This window comes from Aulostomus chinensis, chromosome 14 (assembly GCF_037954235.1).
Source record: "Aulostomus chinensis isolate RoL2024-O1b breed Wild chromosome 14, RoL_Achi_v1.0, whole genome shotgun sequence".
NCBI classification, from domain to species: Eukaryota; Metazoa; Chordata; class Actinopteri; order Syngnathiformes; family Aulostomidae; genus Aulostomus; species Aulostomus chinensis.
Genome location: NC_141333.1, coordinates 21,815,273 through 21,830,272, shown reverse-complemented (window position 1 = coordinate 21,830,272; position 15,000 = coordinate 21,815,273). Strand labels below are relative to the sequence as shown.

The window sequence follows — 15,000 nt, the reverse complement described above, 5'->3', positions numbered from 1 at the left end:
TCAGTTGGCTTCACCCAGCTATTGCATTAAGTTAAAGGAAGGAAACCCAGCAAAATAAAACGTCCTTTTGTCTGGCGGATCAGGGGTGTATGGCCAGAGTTTGGGTCTGCAGTCATCAGTGCTCACTAGACCATGTACGGTAAGTTCGCTGCCGTCATAGCCTCCTTGTGTTCACTGCAAGCCACTAAAAGTCACGGAATCTTCCAGATTACAGTTTCACTTCCACATGTTGCAGAGTGGAAGAAACCTGCAGCAGGTTTGGCTGTGTGAAGACCATCTGAAGTGACACGTGTGCAGAGCTCGAAAGCAGAGCGGCTGCAGCAGAACTGAACACAAGCGTGAATGGCTAAATTAGTTGCAGCCTACTTGTGATGCTGGAGTTCAGTGAATGCGGTTTACATGTTGGTAGAAAGGATGGGAATGACACACACAGTGTTGGAGTGGCGCTGATGGCGTCGGTAAGGAGATCAGACCGACTGACAGAGATGTGGAATCAGACTGCGGGTTTGTTAATGAAAGCGTAGCCACAGTCAGTCAGCCGAGCCGCCGCTTCCTCGCTGCATGAGAGAGACAACCTCACACACGTTCTTGAGCAGGAACAATTTACATTTTAGCACATTAACAAGGCAGAGGAGATGCACACACACACACACACACACACACACACACACACACACACACACTGGGGAGGTGTGCTGAGAATGAGTTTCGTTTTCATCTATTTCTCCTAAAAACATGAGAAAGGAGGAATTCCCCAACGAGAGCTCAGCGCTTTGATATCGACAGCCGTGTCTATAAATAGGTTAGGTGAAGATGATGTGAGGCGTGTGTGTTATACATGTGTGTGTTTTTGTTAATTTGCAATCCACACGTGCATGTGAGTGTGTCATCTTGTGGAGTACCCTATTTCTGGCAGGAGATTGTTGGTGTGTGTGTGTGTGTGTGTGTGTTTTTTGCTTTCCCGATGAGGCCTCCGTTGTGTCTTCCTTCTCGTCATGCAGGCAGGCAGGCAGGGAGCCATGTGGGGAACCTGGAGCACCTCAGAGGTGGGCGCTCCTGCCGTGTGCTGTCGCGCTGGCTACCTGCCTGCTGATCTCGCTGCAGTGCTGTTCTTACAGACCTCCGGCCTGCTGCTATAGCTTTATCCCCAAGAGGGACTGTCAGGAATCCAGCGCTGCTGATGCATTGTGAGGGTGTAATCGCTATTTAGATTAGTGTAAAAATGCTCTTTGGACCACGTGCTTGGCTTAAGCTGCACAGCTGCACTGATTGCGATGTCGCGTCCCTGCTCGGCAGCCAAGACCTGCGCTGTGTGGTCGTGCAGGCGAATAAAATGGTTTATCTTCTTTAAGATGCTGCTGATTTTGTAGGACTTTCCTTTTTTTGGAAGTGGAGTGTTTTTTTGTGCTGTTCTCAAGCAGTCGGACTGGAAACTGCAGCAGGTGACAGTAGTCAGTATGAAAATGGAAGATATTCTCTCTGAAAGCTGTGGTCCAAAATACAGAGGGACCTCCATAATCTCCATAATCTGGATGGGACAGTGCTCATCTCAGTAATCACACCCCTGGATCTTGAGCCCTGTAGTCAGAAGAAATCTTACATTTGATTCGAAAAACTGGACCTAAATGGAGCGCTTGGAAGACAGGAAGGCTCGGTGCTGGGGGGGGGGGGGGGGGGGGGGCAGTTGTTTACCCTTCAGTTCACTTTGTGCCCTCTCTGTAAGTCAAAAGGTTCCCTTCTGAAGGCCAATATTGTACTTCTGATGAAACAAATGTACCTCGAGGGAACATTCTTCAAAAGCGTGCCTGTGAGTACAGCAGGTACTTGTCCTGTCCCTCTCTGAGAGCTATGCAGGTTTTAGTGTCTCACAAACTTTTGAAAGCTTGCGGTCCTTTGGGATCTGATTAAAACAGAAACGTCCTCGTCTCTCTCTTCACCTCTGCCGCGAGGAGAATTCCTCGTACCTGGAAGCAGCACTTATGTGCTGGCGAGAGCGGCCGGCAACTCAGACGCTTCGCACAGGAGCAGGTATCAGGAGCTTGGAGGAGGAATTAAAGAGGCCGTTTGAAACTGCTAGTCTAAATTATAAAACCGCCACCTAATGCTGCTTTAATGGAGACTCACAAAAGTAAAGTATGTATGGAGCGAAGTTGTGTGGCTGTACTTCCTCTTTAATTCCAAAGTTGCAGAGCAGCACAGCCCAGAAAAGATACTGAGTACATTTAACGGGAGTAAAAGTCAAATTACTGTTTGTCCGACAAAAACTTGACTTTTAAAATACATGTAAACACATCAGTCCAACTGAAATTGAACTAACACACCCAGACAGTGTCGGCATGGTTACGCCTGGGCTGACCCAAACAGGCCTCGCTTCTGCTGGGGTGTGTAACTTTGAACAAACGTCTACCAGTCAATCAGTTCCTGATCCATCAATCATTCCATCAAATAACCAACTCAAGCTGCACCTTTGCCCGCTGATGTGGTTTATGGGCATTAAAGGTCTGCTAAAGTCACGAAAAATTGCGATTTCCTGGCTTTGAGAATTTTTAGAAAAACAAATAAAGCCTGAAAGCCGTGGAAGATCAGGACACAAATGTCTCCAAGAATTCCAGACCCTGAAAGGTCTCCGTCTCAGCCCTCCAACAGAAACGCGCCTCCGCTCGCCGACGTGCGACTGTTGCATTCTCTTCTTGCTTGTCACGGTGGTTGATGTTACTGAAGTGCAGGAGTGCTGCGCCACCCACTCACACCCGTCTCATCAGGGGTGTCACATTTACTCTCAGCCTGGAAAAGATAGGATTTACTGTTAATGCTGCCCCTCAGAAAGACATGGATGATTTTATTGAATTGGTGGAGCAATTAGAGGGGCTGCTCTTGGGCTGATAACCACCAGAGCCACCACTTCACCTTCCTCGTCTCCGACCGATAACGGGTCAGTCACGCTGCTCCCGAGCCTCCCCCCCTCCCTCTCTCCTTCCCCCTCCCTCTCGCCTCCTCCTGTTTGTGTGGTTTTTTAATAGATTTGGATTTAGTCAGACTGTAAAAGCAAGAAGTCTCTGCCTGTGACTGGAGCATCTCAGCACCTGTCCACCTGTGAGCGCCTGCTGCTACCTGGAGGAAGTGACGTGCTGGGTTTGCAGTCTGAGTTGACAGGACTCTGGACAGCTTTGACGCTGCCTGTCTGTCTGTAGATTAAAGAAAAATGACAGTATGTCATACAGAATTCAATTCTGAAACTCTCATGGTTCTCAGGGGGCCTGTGGTGCAGCGCCAGGCCCACTTAGGAGCACCTTATTCGGAAGAGGAGTCGGATGGATGCTGTTGTCTGGGGGGAAGTGATCGCACCTCCCACCAAGCAGACTCCAGTTGTTTGTTTATTATGGTATACAATCAAAGTGATCACATGACGGTGAGGAGAAAACCCCCAAAACAAAGAAATACAAATATCAAATCAACTTTATGCCTCAAAAGTTCTCAGCTTTTTCTCCAAAGCTGACTCTTTTAGTGAAAATAACCGTCACTCAGCTGTAAAAAAAGAATGGAAGAACTTCCAGGTTAATGGAGGCTTTGAACTTTATTTTGATATGAGCAGTTTTTCCTAATCATTAATATTTATTGTTCTGTTGAAGGTCGAGTGGAAGTGTTTTGAATCCCTTGCAGCTGAAAGAGTCTGCAGCTGCTCAGACCTTTGCGGGCTTGGTCAGCGTCACTAATCTGGCCAGCGAACATGAGTGTGAGTTCTGTTGAGCGCTGGTGATAAAAGCACATGAAGAAGTGCCTTCCTGATCTCTGTGGAGAGGGTGAGGGGGTGAGGGGGTGAGCTGGAGGCTTCAGGTTCTCCTACCTTCTGCTGTGGTCAAAGAGGAGTTCAGGGACTTCTGTGCCTGTAATTCAGGCCTAATTATCTGTTGGTGTGAATATTGTTGATGCATGAAAGTAAGCGAGTGAACAACATTTGATTCATGAAATGATAGGGAGGGTTTTTAAATATTATTATGAACAAAATACCCTAAATTACAGGGAAAATACAAGGAGGCAGTACTGGAATGTAGTTCTTGTAAGGTGCAACGTGGATGTGTTGTTAGAGTTCCACTGTGTTCACTTTCAGTCTCTGAGGGGAGGGTGATGTCGCTGCAGCTCTTTTACTGTGGGACAAAGTACGGTGACTTACAGCCGTTATCCTGCTATCACTCTGAACTTTGACCCCCGCTCATGTTCTTGAGTCTGTTTCTCTCTCACTCACCGTACACTCGAACCACACACACACACACACACATCTTCTCATCCATTCATCGACCGGTAAGTTTTGTCCTTTAATCCCTCCGTTTTACCTTTTTTTCCGTTACTTCCCATTGGCTGTTGTTTGTAACCACCACAGATTTTAAGGCGGTCAATGAGTTTAATAATGTCTCATCTTTGTGCTCAGTTTTTACTCCCGGGTGATTGCTCGCTCCTCCAGAGATGAGGGAGGGGCTTCAGCTGGCGTTTGTTAGTCTCTTTAGTTTGCATCTGTAAGCGTGGCTCTTTGGGTCTGAGAGTCGGATCTCCATCAGGTTTGTCGTGATGTTACAATGGGAGAATGATACCTTAGTGCACACAAGCAGGTTACTCATCAACTAGTACGGTTCACCAGGTGAAGTCTCATCGGGTGGTGACGTAGTGGATGGGGGGGGGGTCACAGGTCATGCTGATGCTGAGGAGGGACGGCGTTCATGATGAGTCATTCTTCAGATGGCAGGAGAGCTGAAGACTGACTGGAGGCACTCATCTAACTCTGAGCCTGATGGACAGAACACAATTACCTTGAGAGAGTGTGAGGCTGGAGGGGGGGGGACAGAGAGCAGGCGACCCCCCTCCTCCCCCTCCCCCTCCTTTTCTCTCTTTTCTCTTTCCATTTGCCTGGCGGACTTTACTGTTGCTGCAGATGATTTCTGGGCATTAAGCTCCTGTTGGCAGCATCCTGTTCACCATGTCACACACACTCACACACACTCACACACACACACACACACACACACACACACACACACACACTCAGGCAGATCTTCACGCCTTTTGGCAGCGCCCCATTTACGGACGTCCAATTTACAGCTCAATCGCTCTCCCCCTCTCCTGCGCTGCGTGTATCCTCGGCTACGGCTTCAGATTTCTGTCTAAATCCAGACTCACTAAGCCGTGTTCACATCCGTCTCTGCTGCTACTTTTAGCCCACGCGCTGATTCCAGGTCAGACCGCCACTGTAGGGTTCATGATGGCTTTTCATAGCGGCGCTTCACATTATTTGTGTGTAAGTATGAGGCAGGGAATTTGTACAGATGAAGCCCAACTGTTTTTTTCTCGTTCTGTTATCAGATACAAGCTTGTTCTCCCCTCCAGGGACTAAGAACTTGTCCCAGAGGAACCGGTTCTTCTCATCCATCTGGAGAGTGGCACTGCTGCAGATTTTTCATTTTCAGCCACAGTCTTATTTCTCGCTGGCTTCCACGAGTCGGCCAGCAGCTGTTTTGTTCTTCAGGGTTGGAGGGGTTCGAGTTCGTTCGCTCTTTTTCTTGTGGGAGCAATTTAGCCCTCAGAAGAAGAAGAAGTTACACCTCCGAAAGTTCCTGATTCGTCTTTGATTGTGCAGCCAGCAGAACTGTGATTTTGACTCTTGCAGCCTCAGAATGAATGTTGTGATTTTCTGGGTTAAAAGCAGATGGGTTCGGGTGTGTGTGTGTGTGTGTGTGTGTGTGTGTGTGTGTGTGTGTGTGTGTGTGTGTGTGTGTGTGTGTGTGTCTGACCGCCTCTCTTCTGGTCCAAGTTGAGGATTAACAGTCGGCCTTTCTTAAACACAAGCTCCAGATGCTGCCTGAAAGACTTCGCTGCTAGGAGGAGAAGCTGGAGAACAAAAAAGGCGAGAGAAGCGAGGGACAGGAGGGGACGTTCTCAGGGTTACAGCTGATGCTATTCAAACATCTCCTTTCTCTTCTGATTTTACTTCCTTGGGTTTTTTCTCTCTCCCCTTTTACCCCTTACTCATTATCGTACTCACCCACTCTATGTTCCCTCACCCCTCTCTCTCTTGCCACTCTGTTCATTTCTTGTCCCTGTAACCTCTCTCTCTTCACTCTCAGTCACTCTCTCTCCATCCATTTGGTGGAGCAGTGCTGCAGATAATGCCTGTAATTGGAGTGACTCACACTTTTCCAGTGTGTTTGGACCAGATAAAGAATATTGTCAGCATTTTGCCGACATGGCCTCTGCTGGCAGAATTAAATGGACTCTGTTCTGTTCTGTCTGCAGCAAATTAAAAGCCTCTCAATTCATCTGTTCTCGCCCAAGGCTTACAGGGGCCTCCTATTCACACAGAAACACAGCGGAGAGGGGGAGGAAGAGAACAAGAGAGATTTCCCTCTTCCCTGAGAAGCACCAGTCTTTTCAGATTGTTAAAGTCTGCACTCAGCCAGTGTTGGATGGAGATGGAGAGGGAAGGAGAGGTCAAGACTGATAGTCTAAGGAGAGGTGAAGAGCAGCTCAGAAGCTAGTCAGATTCATTATGCAGCATGTCAACCTGCAGCTGTCTCCTCCTGTTCCAGCTTCTTAGAGGAGGAAAAGGGGCTTGTCTGCATTTGTGCATGTGTGTGTTTTCATGCATTCTGACAAGGTTAGAGTGCAGATGTGAGTGTTTTTGGCTGCTAATTTAGCTGCTGGTGCCAGGTCAACACTTAAGAATAAAGCAGCAGCAGCAGATGGGCGACGACGGGGCAGCGTGCTGAGGCCAGAGGGTCCTATCAGGCTCTGGACGGGTCCAGGAGCAGCAGGGAATGTGCTTCTACAGTTATCACACCTTTGTACAACCTGGTCTAACTTTCCTGAAAGTGTGAGAAAGACAAGACAACGAAGAGGAGCAGGCAGAGGCTGAAACTCTCCACCGTGAAGGAGGCCGGCGGTGGTACCGGGCTCAGAGTGATGGACAGCCTTCATGTTTCACACTCTCATGTTTACGTGCACAGTTTAGATCATCTTGCTGTTGTCTTTCTGTTGTCTTGCCCATTATGACTTCATTGTGATCCCAGTCCTTAGAAACCACCTTGGTGAGAAAATGTTTTCAGAACTCCCAGAAATGACAGCCAAAGCCGTTAAGACCAGCTAAATCTTTGTAAACCGGCTGAGAGTCTATTTTATGAAATGATCAAGTTTGGTGTGTGAATCATTCAGTGCCCCTGCTGAGACACATTATTGACAGGAAGTGTGGAGCAGGTCTCTCCAGTCTGTTACCATGGGCAACATCCACTCAAAGCCCTGACCCGAACAAGCTCATTCTCATGCCCGCTGAGGACTGGCGGGGAAAGCCTGCCAACAGTAAACACAACCTAACCCAAGCAAACCTCTTCCTTCTCCCTGTGTCCCCAGCTCTCTGTGGGTGTGTGTGGGATGTTGTGTCAGGGCTAAAGCCCATCCCTCTCCCATGAGCCTGTGTGCCCACACACACACCTGGCGCCTCCACGCACACATCCGGCGCCCACGCACGCACTGACGCTGTGAATCCCAACGGAGCCAAGCGGAGTGGAGTCTAGCCTAGTTGGAGCCTGAGGATGTCAACAGAGACGGAGCTCCAGCCAGCGGTCAGGCCCAGCAGTGTCAGACGGGACTCCAAGAGAAAAGGTAGGCGCACCATCACGCGTGTTCGTCTCTCATGGCTCACACTCACATCTCCACACCTCAAACACTCAGCTTTGTTGTGCTTCCTCCTGTCAGGAGCAGAAATCACACAGCAGGATAACTGTCAAATTCAAGGCATCTTAGCATAAATACGTTGAGTTTGTGAGTTTGCTTCATCACTGTACAGTGTGGACATGCACACAGGAGTGCACACACACACACACACACACACACACACACACACACCTTGTCAGCTGTTGTTTCCCTCCTCTATTAATTTGTGTCTTGGTTTGCTGTTGATGGATTTGCGGAAGGCAGCAGAAGGAGGGCTGCTGTAGTTGGGAGTTAATGAACAGGTGCAGGTATTACGCTACAGTAGGCTGCTACCAAGCAGGTGCACGGATGTTGAGGTTGGTGAGAAGCAAACAGATCCAGGTGTGAAAAGCTCAAGAGGCAAGTAGATAGCAGGTGTATGAGAGCAGGCTTGGGTGGTCTCAGAGCAGAGGTGATGCCGGGGGCCAGACCGGCAGCCATCACCCAGCTGCTCGACGCCACCTGGCCGACCGCAAGAGCGACGGCCAACATTCTCTGAATAAGCATCTGATTGATGTAGCAAAAACTCAGGACGCCGCTGGGAACGACATTTAATGGACGCACACAGAGACACACACATATGCACACTCAGTCACTATCACCTGTGGCAGATGCCTCATTGCACACGGTGCAAACAAGCACGGGTTCGCCGTGCGTGGTGTGTGAAGGAAGGCTGAATGCCTCTCATGTCCCATTTAGAAACAGTATTGTTCTGCTGCAATGGAGATCATGTTCATCATTCAGTCTGCTCCACACACACACACACACACACACACACACACACACACACACACATCACAACCACAAACACACACACACACACACAACCACAAACACACACACACACACACACACATCACAACCACAAACACACACACACACACAACCACAAACACACACACACACACAAACACACACACACACACAAACACACACACACACACACACACACACACACACACACACACACACACACTAGGACTGGGATTGAAGCCCAGAAGAGAATATGAGAGGTAAGATTAATGGTTTGCCTTCAAGATTGAGACTTGAGGGGGGGGGTTCTCTTTGTTTTTTCCTACATATTTCTCCCTCTCCGCCTCTCCCCCTCTCCCCCTCTCTCCCTCTCTCTCTCACACACACATACACACACTCACGCCATCTTCCACATTTTCTCCGTCTACATCTGCTGTTATAAATAGTTGCAACTGTACAGACTTTGAGACAGACTAATGAGACACCTCTGTTGTGAACTGGGTCAGTCTTTCACAAAAACACACATGCCCTCACACACTCACACACACACACACACACACACACACACACACACACACACAATCGTCTGCCTTTGTCACTTCTAGGGTATTTACCTAGATTTACATAAGTCTCCCTAAGACGAACCACATCCACTACCAGCCTGGCTTTAAATTCAATCCCAGGCCCAAAAGTTGGTGTTTGGAGAGACACAGCTTCTGTCCACATGTCCATGCCCCGCCGACTTAGCTGGCCTTAAGTCTGGCTCATGTCCCTGAAAGTGGCTTAAGTCACACCTGTACACACACACACTCACACACACACACACACACACACATACTCAGACACACACAGACACATATATATACACACACACAGACACACAAGCAGACACACACTCAAACATAAAAACTCAGACACACACATACGTATGCACACCTACACACACACGGACATGCCCACATAAACACACAAACAGACAGACTCACACATGTACAAACACACAGACTCATACAGACACACACAAATACATGGACACACACTTACACACAGACACACACACAAACACACAGACTAACACAGACACATGCACACACAGAGACATACACGCATCAACACACAGACTAACACACATACACACCACTCACACACACACAAACACAGACTCACACACACACACACACACACTCAAACACACACTCACTCCTTCTCTCTCTCTCTCTCTCTCTCTCTCTCTCTCTCAGCAGTGTGATGAAAGTCAATTGCAATCATTTACCACACACACATTGCGCATGATGTGGGAAAGGGAAACTTAGACAACACACATGTTCTTGTGTGTGTGTGTGTGTGTGTGTGTGTGTATACATATGTGATTGTGTCCAGCCCCCCCCCCCCCCCCGTCTCGGTATTTGTATGAAAACAGATCCAGTGAATCTGATGATCATTAGCGTGTAAACGGTGGCTGCAGGGTCCCTGCAGGGTTGCCCCTCGCTCCTCTAATGCCCTTCCTCTCCTTCCTCTTCCTCTCCTTCCTCTTCCTCCTCCTTCCTCTCCCACTGCTCTGACTCCTAAATGACCTTGCTGACAAGAGTAAGACAGAGCAGAGACTAATCGTGAAGGGAGAGAGTGAGAGAGACTAATGAGTCAATGTGAAGGGAAGCTGTTTAATCTCAGGCCTTTGTTTCACAGTTCTGTGGAGACGGACGCATTGAAAGAGAATGTGGGACTGCCGCGTGTCACACGTTCCTCACTGATGGTGTGTGTCTGCGGCTGTGCATCAGTGTGTAGCTCCTCTGTGTGCATGTCGCTGTTTTCTTTCACTGGCCGTGATGCTGCTGTGGGTCATTGTTCTAAGAGCACGTTTCTCCCGTCAGGAGGTTTTTATTGAATTACCATGACAAGGTAGAGATAACCTTTCGCGTTTACATGATCTGAGCCGAATAACTCTGGCTTTCTGCTTCCTCTGACAATGAATTAGTCGGTCTTAGTGGTCAAGCTGGAGTCTTGAAGTGTAAGTCCTTCTTAATCCCTGGTAAATCCAGAAAGACGATCTCCCTATACCTCTTTATTCCTCTCAGATTGTCTCTCTTCATCGCTGTCTCCCTCCGAGTGCCACGTCGGCGCCGGATGTTTACGGGTCAGTTAAACTCTTTTAAACATGAATTCCCACCGACAAGGAAACGAGTTCTGTACGTCAACAGTTAATTAATTCTGAACCCTCAGATGATTTTGGCAGCGGGACCTGAAAAGTACTTGTTTTCAGCCTCACCCATGTGTGAGCCACTGCAGTGAATCAGCCCTGGTTCAGGTTGGGTTTCAGTTCCAGTCTCCACTACAGCCCTGGGCGGCGTGGCTCGGAGGCGGAGTAGCTGGGCCGTCCTCACTCCCCCAGTGACCGTGTGAGTGGGTGAAGGTGAGACGGTGCTGAAAACGAGTCCATTCCCCTCCCATTGATGGCTGGCTAGCTTGGCCAACAGCACCGAGGTTCAGGCAGCTCATTAGAAATTCTTCTTTATCAATGAAATGAATGCTAATTATGTGAAATCAAATAAAAGCGGCACAAAACATTTCTGTCTTGACAGTTTTGAAAAAACGTTGAATGAAAGATTTTCGTCCGATGGCCGACTGAAGTCCTGACGAAGCGCGGCCGCCTGGCGCTGGGGATCCCGGCTACTCTTGCACCATGAGAGCAAATCATTCCAGGCTTCCAAACTCCTCCTCAGATGTAATTAATGTGACTACAGATTACACCTGAGCTGCTCCAGCATGGTTAATGAGCTGATGTTGTGCTTCCGCTTCGTCCCTCCAGAGGATCTCTATTTTCTAGTCAAAACAGTACAAATATATTTCTGTTAACAAGCTGGCTGAGAGACGACATTGTACCCTAATTAAGTCCAGTCAACACAAAAAAAACTAATTGTCTGCACTATTTATCCACAGTGGGAGCTGCAGGAAGTTTGCCTCGATTAAAGATACAGTTATAAACTGTGACAAACTGTACTAGCCGAAGTGTTGCTGCAGTAAAATATATGTAGGGATATTATAGGCTGTGAATTTAGGCTAGCTGTGTGTGTGTGTGTGTGTGGGGGGGGGGGGTATGTAAATTGTGGCTGTGATTGGGAGCCATTTTAAACCAGCAATCACTGGAAGTGCTGTGTGTTATTCTTTCCTCATTCATGTATTTTGGGCTTCATTGCCAGCTCAGGCCACCAGATGACTTTTTTTTCCCTTTCCCCCCGTTTTCATTCCCTGTGAACCGAGCCTGTCCTTCCTGATGCAAGAATACGTGTTGTTGCTCCGTCCCACACACGTCGTCATCACAGTGGCGGTTGGGTGGAGGTGTGCGTCCGCGGTAGAGCTGGGTATCACCACTGACCTCCCGATACGATACGATATGATTCGATCCAATATATGATACGATATTTTAGTTACAATACCAATTTTGCTTTGGTAATGGAAGAGCTTCTCAAAGGACTCATGCTGTAACCCTCTACCCTGCTGCATCATTAAATATTAATATTTACACTGAGAACTGACCATTAAACAACAGTTATACAACATCATGCACTTTTTATTTAAATATTTGACCGTCATTCAAAACAGAAGGGCAACTTAGACTTCCACAAACCGTCAGCAGCTCAGCAGGATGACTGTGGGCAGTCCCACATTCTCGTGGCGAGCTTCAATCGCCCGCGTTTGTCAACGTGGGACATGAGGGACCAGTGACTGTCAGTGTACTGAGAGGTGATGGTCAAGTAGGAATCTTAGCTCTGCTTGTCCTGCTGTCACAAGTGATGGCAACTCCCTCTGCTGATTTCATTGCAGTTGCGACATTGTTTTTAACATCTCTGTACATCTTTGAGATTGTGACTTGACTCAGTTGTTTCCGTGTCGGTAGCACATGGCGTGGTTCCAGTGTCTGGACGAGGTGTCTGAAGCCTACATTTTCTACCACTCAGGATGGTCTGAGGTCCTTGCAGATCAAAATTGCCAGAGCCGAAGTGATGTTCTCTGCACATGGAGGCATGGATGGAAACTTCATCCCAAATTCTTTCTCCAGCGAGGGTTGTTGCAGTGACTTGTAGTTTCCTGGTTGCTGAGTGTCCTCTGGGTGATGCCTCGTCACATGGCTCCAGAGATTCGTTTATTTCCGTTGTACTTTACCTCTACTTTGCAAATTTTGCGCACAGCATTATTTTTGTCAAGTTGGGCGCCGTTTTCTTGCTTCTTAAAGCCGAAGTGCTGCCAGACATCGGCTCTTACGTTTGCCGGAGATTAAAGTTGCGCTTCCGCCATCTTGTTGTTCTCTGATCGGGGGCACATGGCCCGGATCTCGTGAGATCTGATCATCTGACTGCAGTAACGTTGCACTACGCACTAAATCACACTAAAGGGGCAAACAAAAACAAAAAAATAAACGGGTAAAATCAAATGCATTTTAAAAGATCCATACTGGGATTTATGTATCGATAATCTTTCCTACAAATGTATATTGATAAAATATCAGTATATAGACATTTTTAACCCTCCTCTAATCTGCGGTGTAGCTGGTAGCCAGCAGCCGTAGGAGTGTTTAAGGTTTGTGGCAGCACAGCTGTTAGCTTCTTAGTACTGTGTGTGTGTGTGTGTGTGTGTGTGTGTGTGTGTGTGTGTGTGTGTGTGTGTGTGTGCTGGCTTGTCTCTGGTGTGTGATTAGCAAACACATTATCTTCTTTGTGTGGATATTATGCACACATCTAGTCTATCTGGTGCAATCACCGCAGCCATTTACTCCGATATCTTTCCCTGCGGACTCTGAGAGCACAAACAAAAGTATTTTGTGTGTGTGTGTGTGTGTGTGTGTGTGTGTGTGTGTGTGTGTGTGTGTGTGTGTGTGTGTGTGTGTGCCCTCAACAAGAGGTAATCAAATCTGTTCCCTCCAATGAGACGGAGATTGAATTGAATTGGTTTTCTTCTGTTGTGGTTTGGAGGCCAAAAGTGGATCTGGAGGTTAGAAGACAAAAACGCCTCCTCGCTAACTCTCCTGCTGTCTGCTGTCCGTCTCCTCCCTCTGTTCATCTCTGGTAAATTAGTGATGTGTTCATGCAGTTGTCTACTTTTTTTTTTTTTTTTTTTTTTTACCAGTTTGTGCTTTTATTGTGGCGGTCTATTCTCCAGCCAGTGCGTCCATCACTCTAACAATGCGGTCTTGTAGTTAAAGGTGCTGAGTTGTGATGCGGCTTCGCCCCTTCAGTCTCTCTGTGCGGCGTCCTCAGCTTCATCTCACCTGTCAGTCGACCACACTGAGGCAGCATGCAGAGTCTGACTGAGAAAAGAGGAGGGGACTCACGGTGATGAATACTATTCACAACTGTCTAACTATTGATCCATCAATCAATCAAGAATCAATCAAGACTTTATTGTCATGATAAGAACATGACAAAATTTTGAAAACGCGGCTGAAAAGTCACATGTAAATAACACAGACATCTGAATAAAACACTCATGATCACTTGTCACAAGTGTCCAGGGTTTAACGCCATCGGTTTTATCCAGGTTTGCCGTCAGTGGGCGGAGCAGCAGAGTCCAGCTGGGATTAATGCTTCATACTGGTGCTAGAAACAAGATTGAAGGCAAAATCAGACTGAAATTAGTGAAAGCCTTTTATTTGCTTTCCTCACTTGACTGTGTATGAGGGTGTATGTGCGTGTCTGTGTGTGCGTGTGTGTGTGTGTGTGCGCGAGCGCGCGTGTGTGTGTGCGTTTGTGTCTGTGTGTGCGAGCGCGCGCGTGTGTGTGTGTGCGGGGTAGATCGTGTGATCTTCCCACTGTGTTCAGCACACTCCTCGTCTCCTCACTCGCTGGTGTGGCTTTGCCCACCTCATCACTAACTACAGTCACCATAGCAACAGTTTGCTCGCTGCTCATAATTTGCACAAAAGGAAAAAAGTGCCAATGTCACACACGGCCTCTAATGGAGGACGCTGCTCTCACCCTGCTGCGCTGGTTGAAGGACTGAGCTTTGAAGGGGCGTTTGGTATTTGTTGGATGCGACAGCCTGCTGTTTCCGTTCCACTCCATCCAAACCCACACACAACCGGCTGCTCATGGATTATGAAGCTTTCTCAATCTCTGTTATTATATTTGATTGTCTTGTCAGGCACAACCTGCATTGAATCCCTAACAGAATCTGAAAATATCTATCTATATCTATATGACAGGCACACCGAGACTCACCGCGACACAACCGTAACGAGGCGTTTCCAAGATGGTGTTGAACTCATGTCAGCTCAAAGTCTGCTGCCCTTATCGCGAGTCAGTGATTGACTGAGTCAGAGAGGCGCTCTTCCGTTTGCTGTATTAGATAAAGTTTGAAGTCTTTGATGGTTTGATTTTACAGCCCTGATCTCAAAGATACCTGATATCAAAATCATTAACGTTTTATTTTGAGTATGAGAGGATCGGCCGCCCCCGTGAGCGCGACACTGGCAGATGGTGGGGCTTCCTCTTCCCTTTCATGCTCTCTGGTGTTCTCCCA

General features: G+C 47.8%; 1 protein-coding gene across 6 annotated transcripts in view; it reads left to right on the top strand.

The window, feature by feature from the left end:
- dab1a (DAB adaptor protein 1a) overlaps positions 1-15,000 on the top strand; it is a 74,523-nt gene that overhangs the window by 20,041 nt on the left and 39,482 nt on the right. For all 6 annotated transcript variants that reach the window (XM_086224459.1, XM_086224456.1, XM_086224458.1 and 3 more), the window contains exon 2: positions 7,393-7,644. In XM_086224459.1, the coding sequence (XP_086080585.1) occupies positions 7,575-7,644 (70 nt within the window). In that variant the 5' untranslated portion in view covers positions 7,393-7,574. The remainder of the gene's footprint in view (positions 1-7,392; positions 7,645-15,000) is intronic.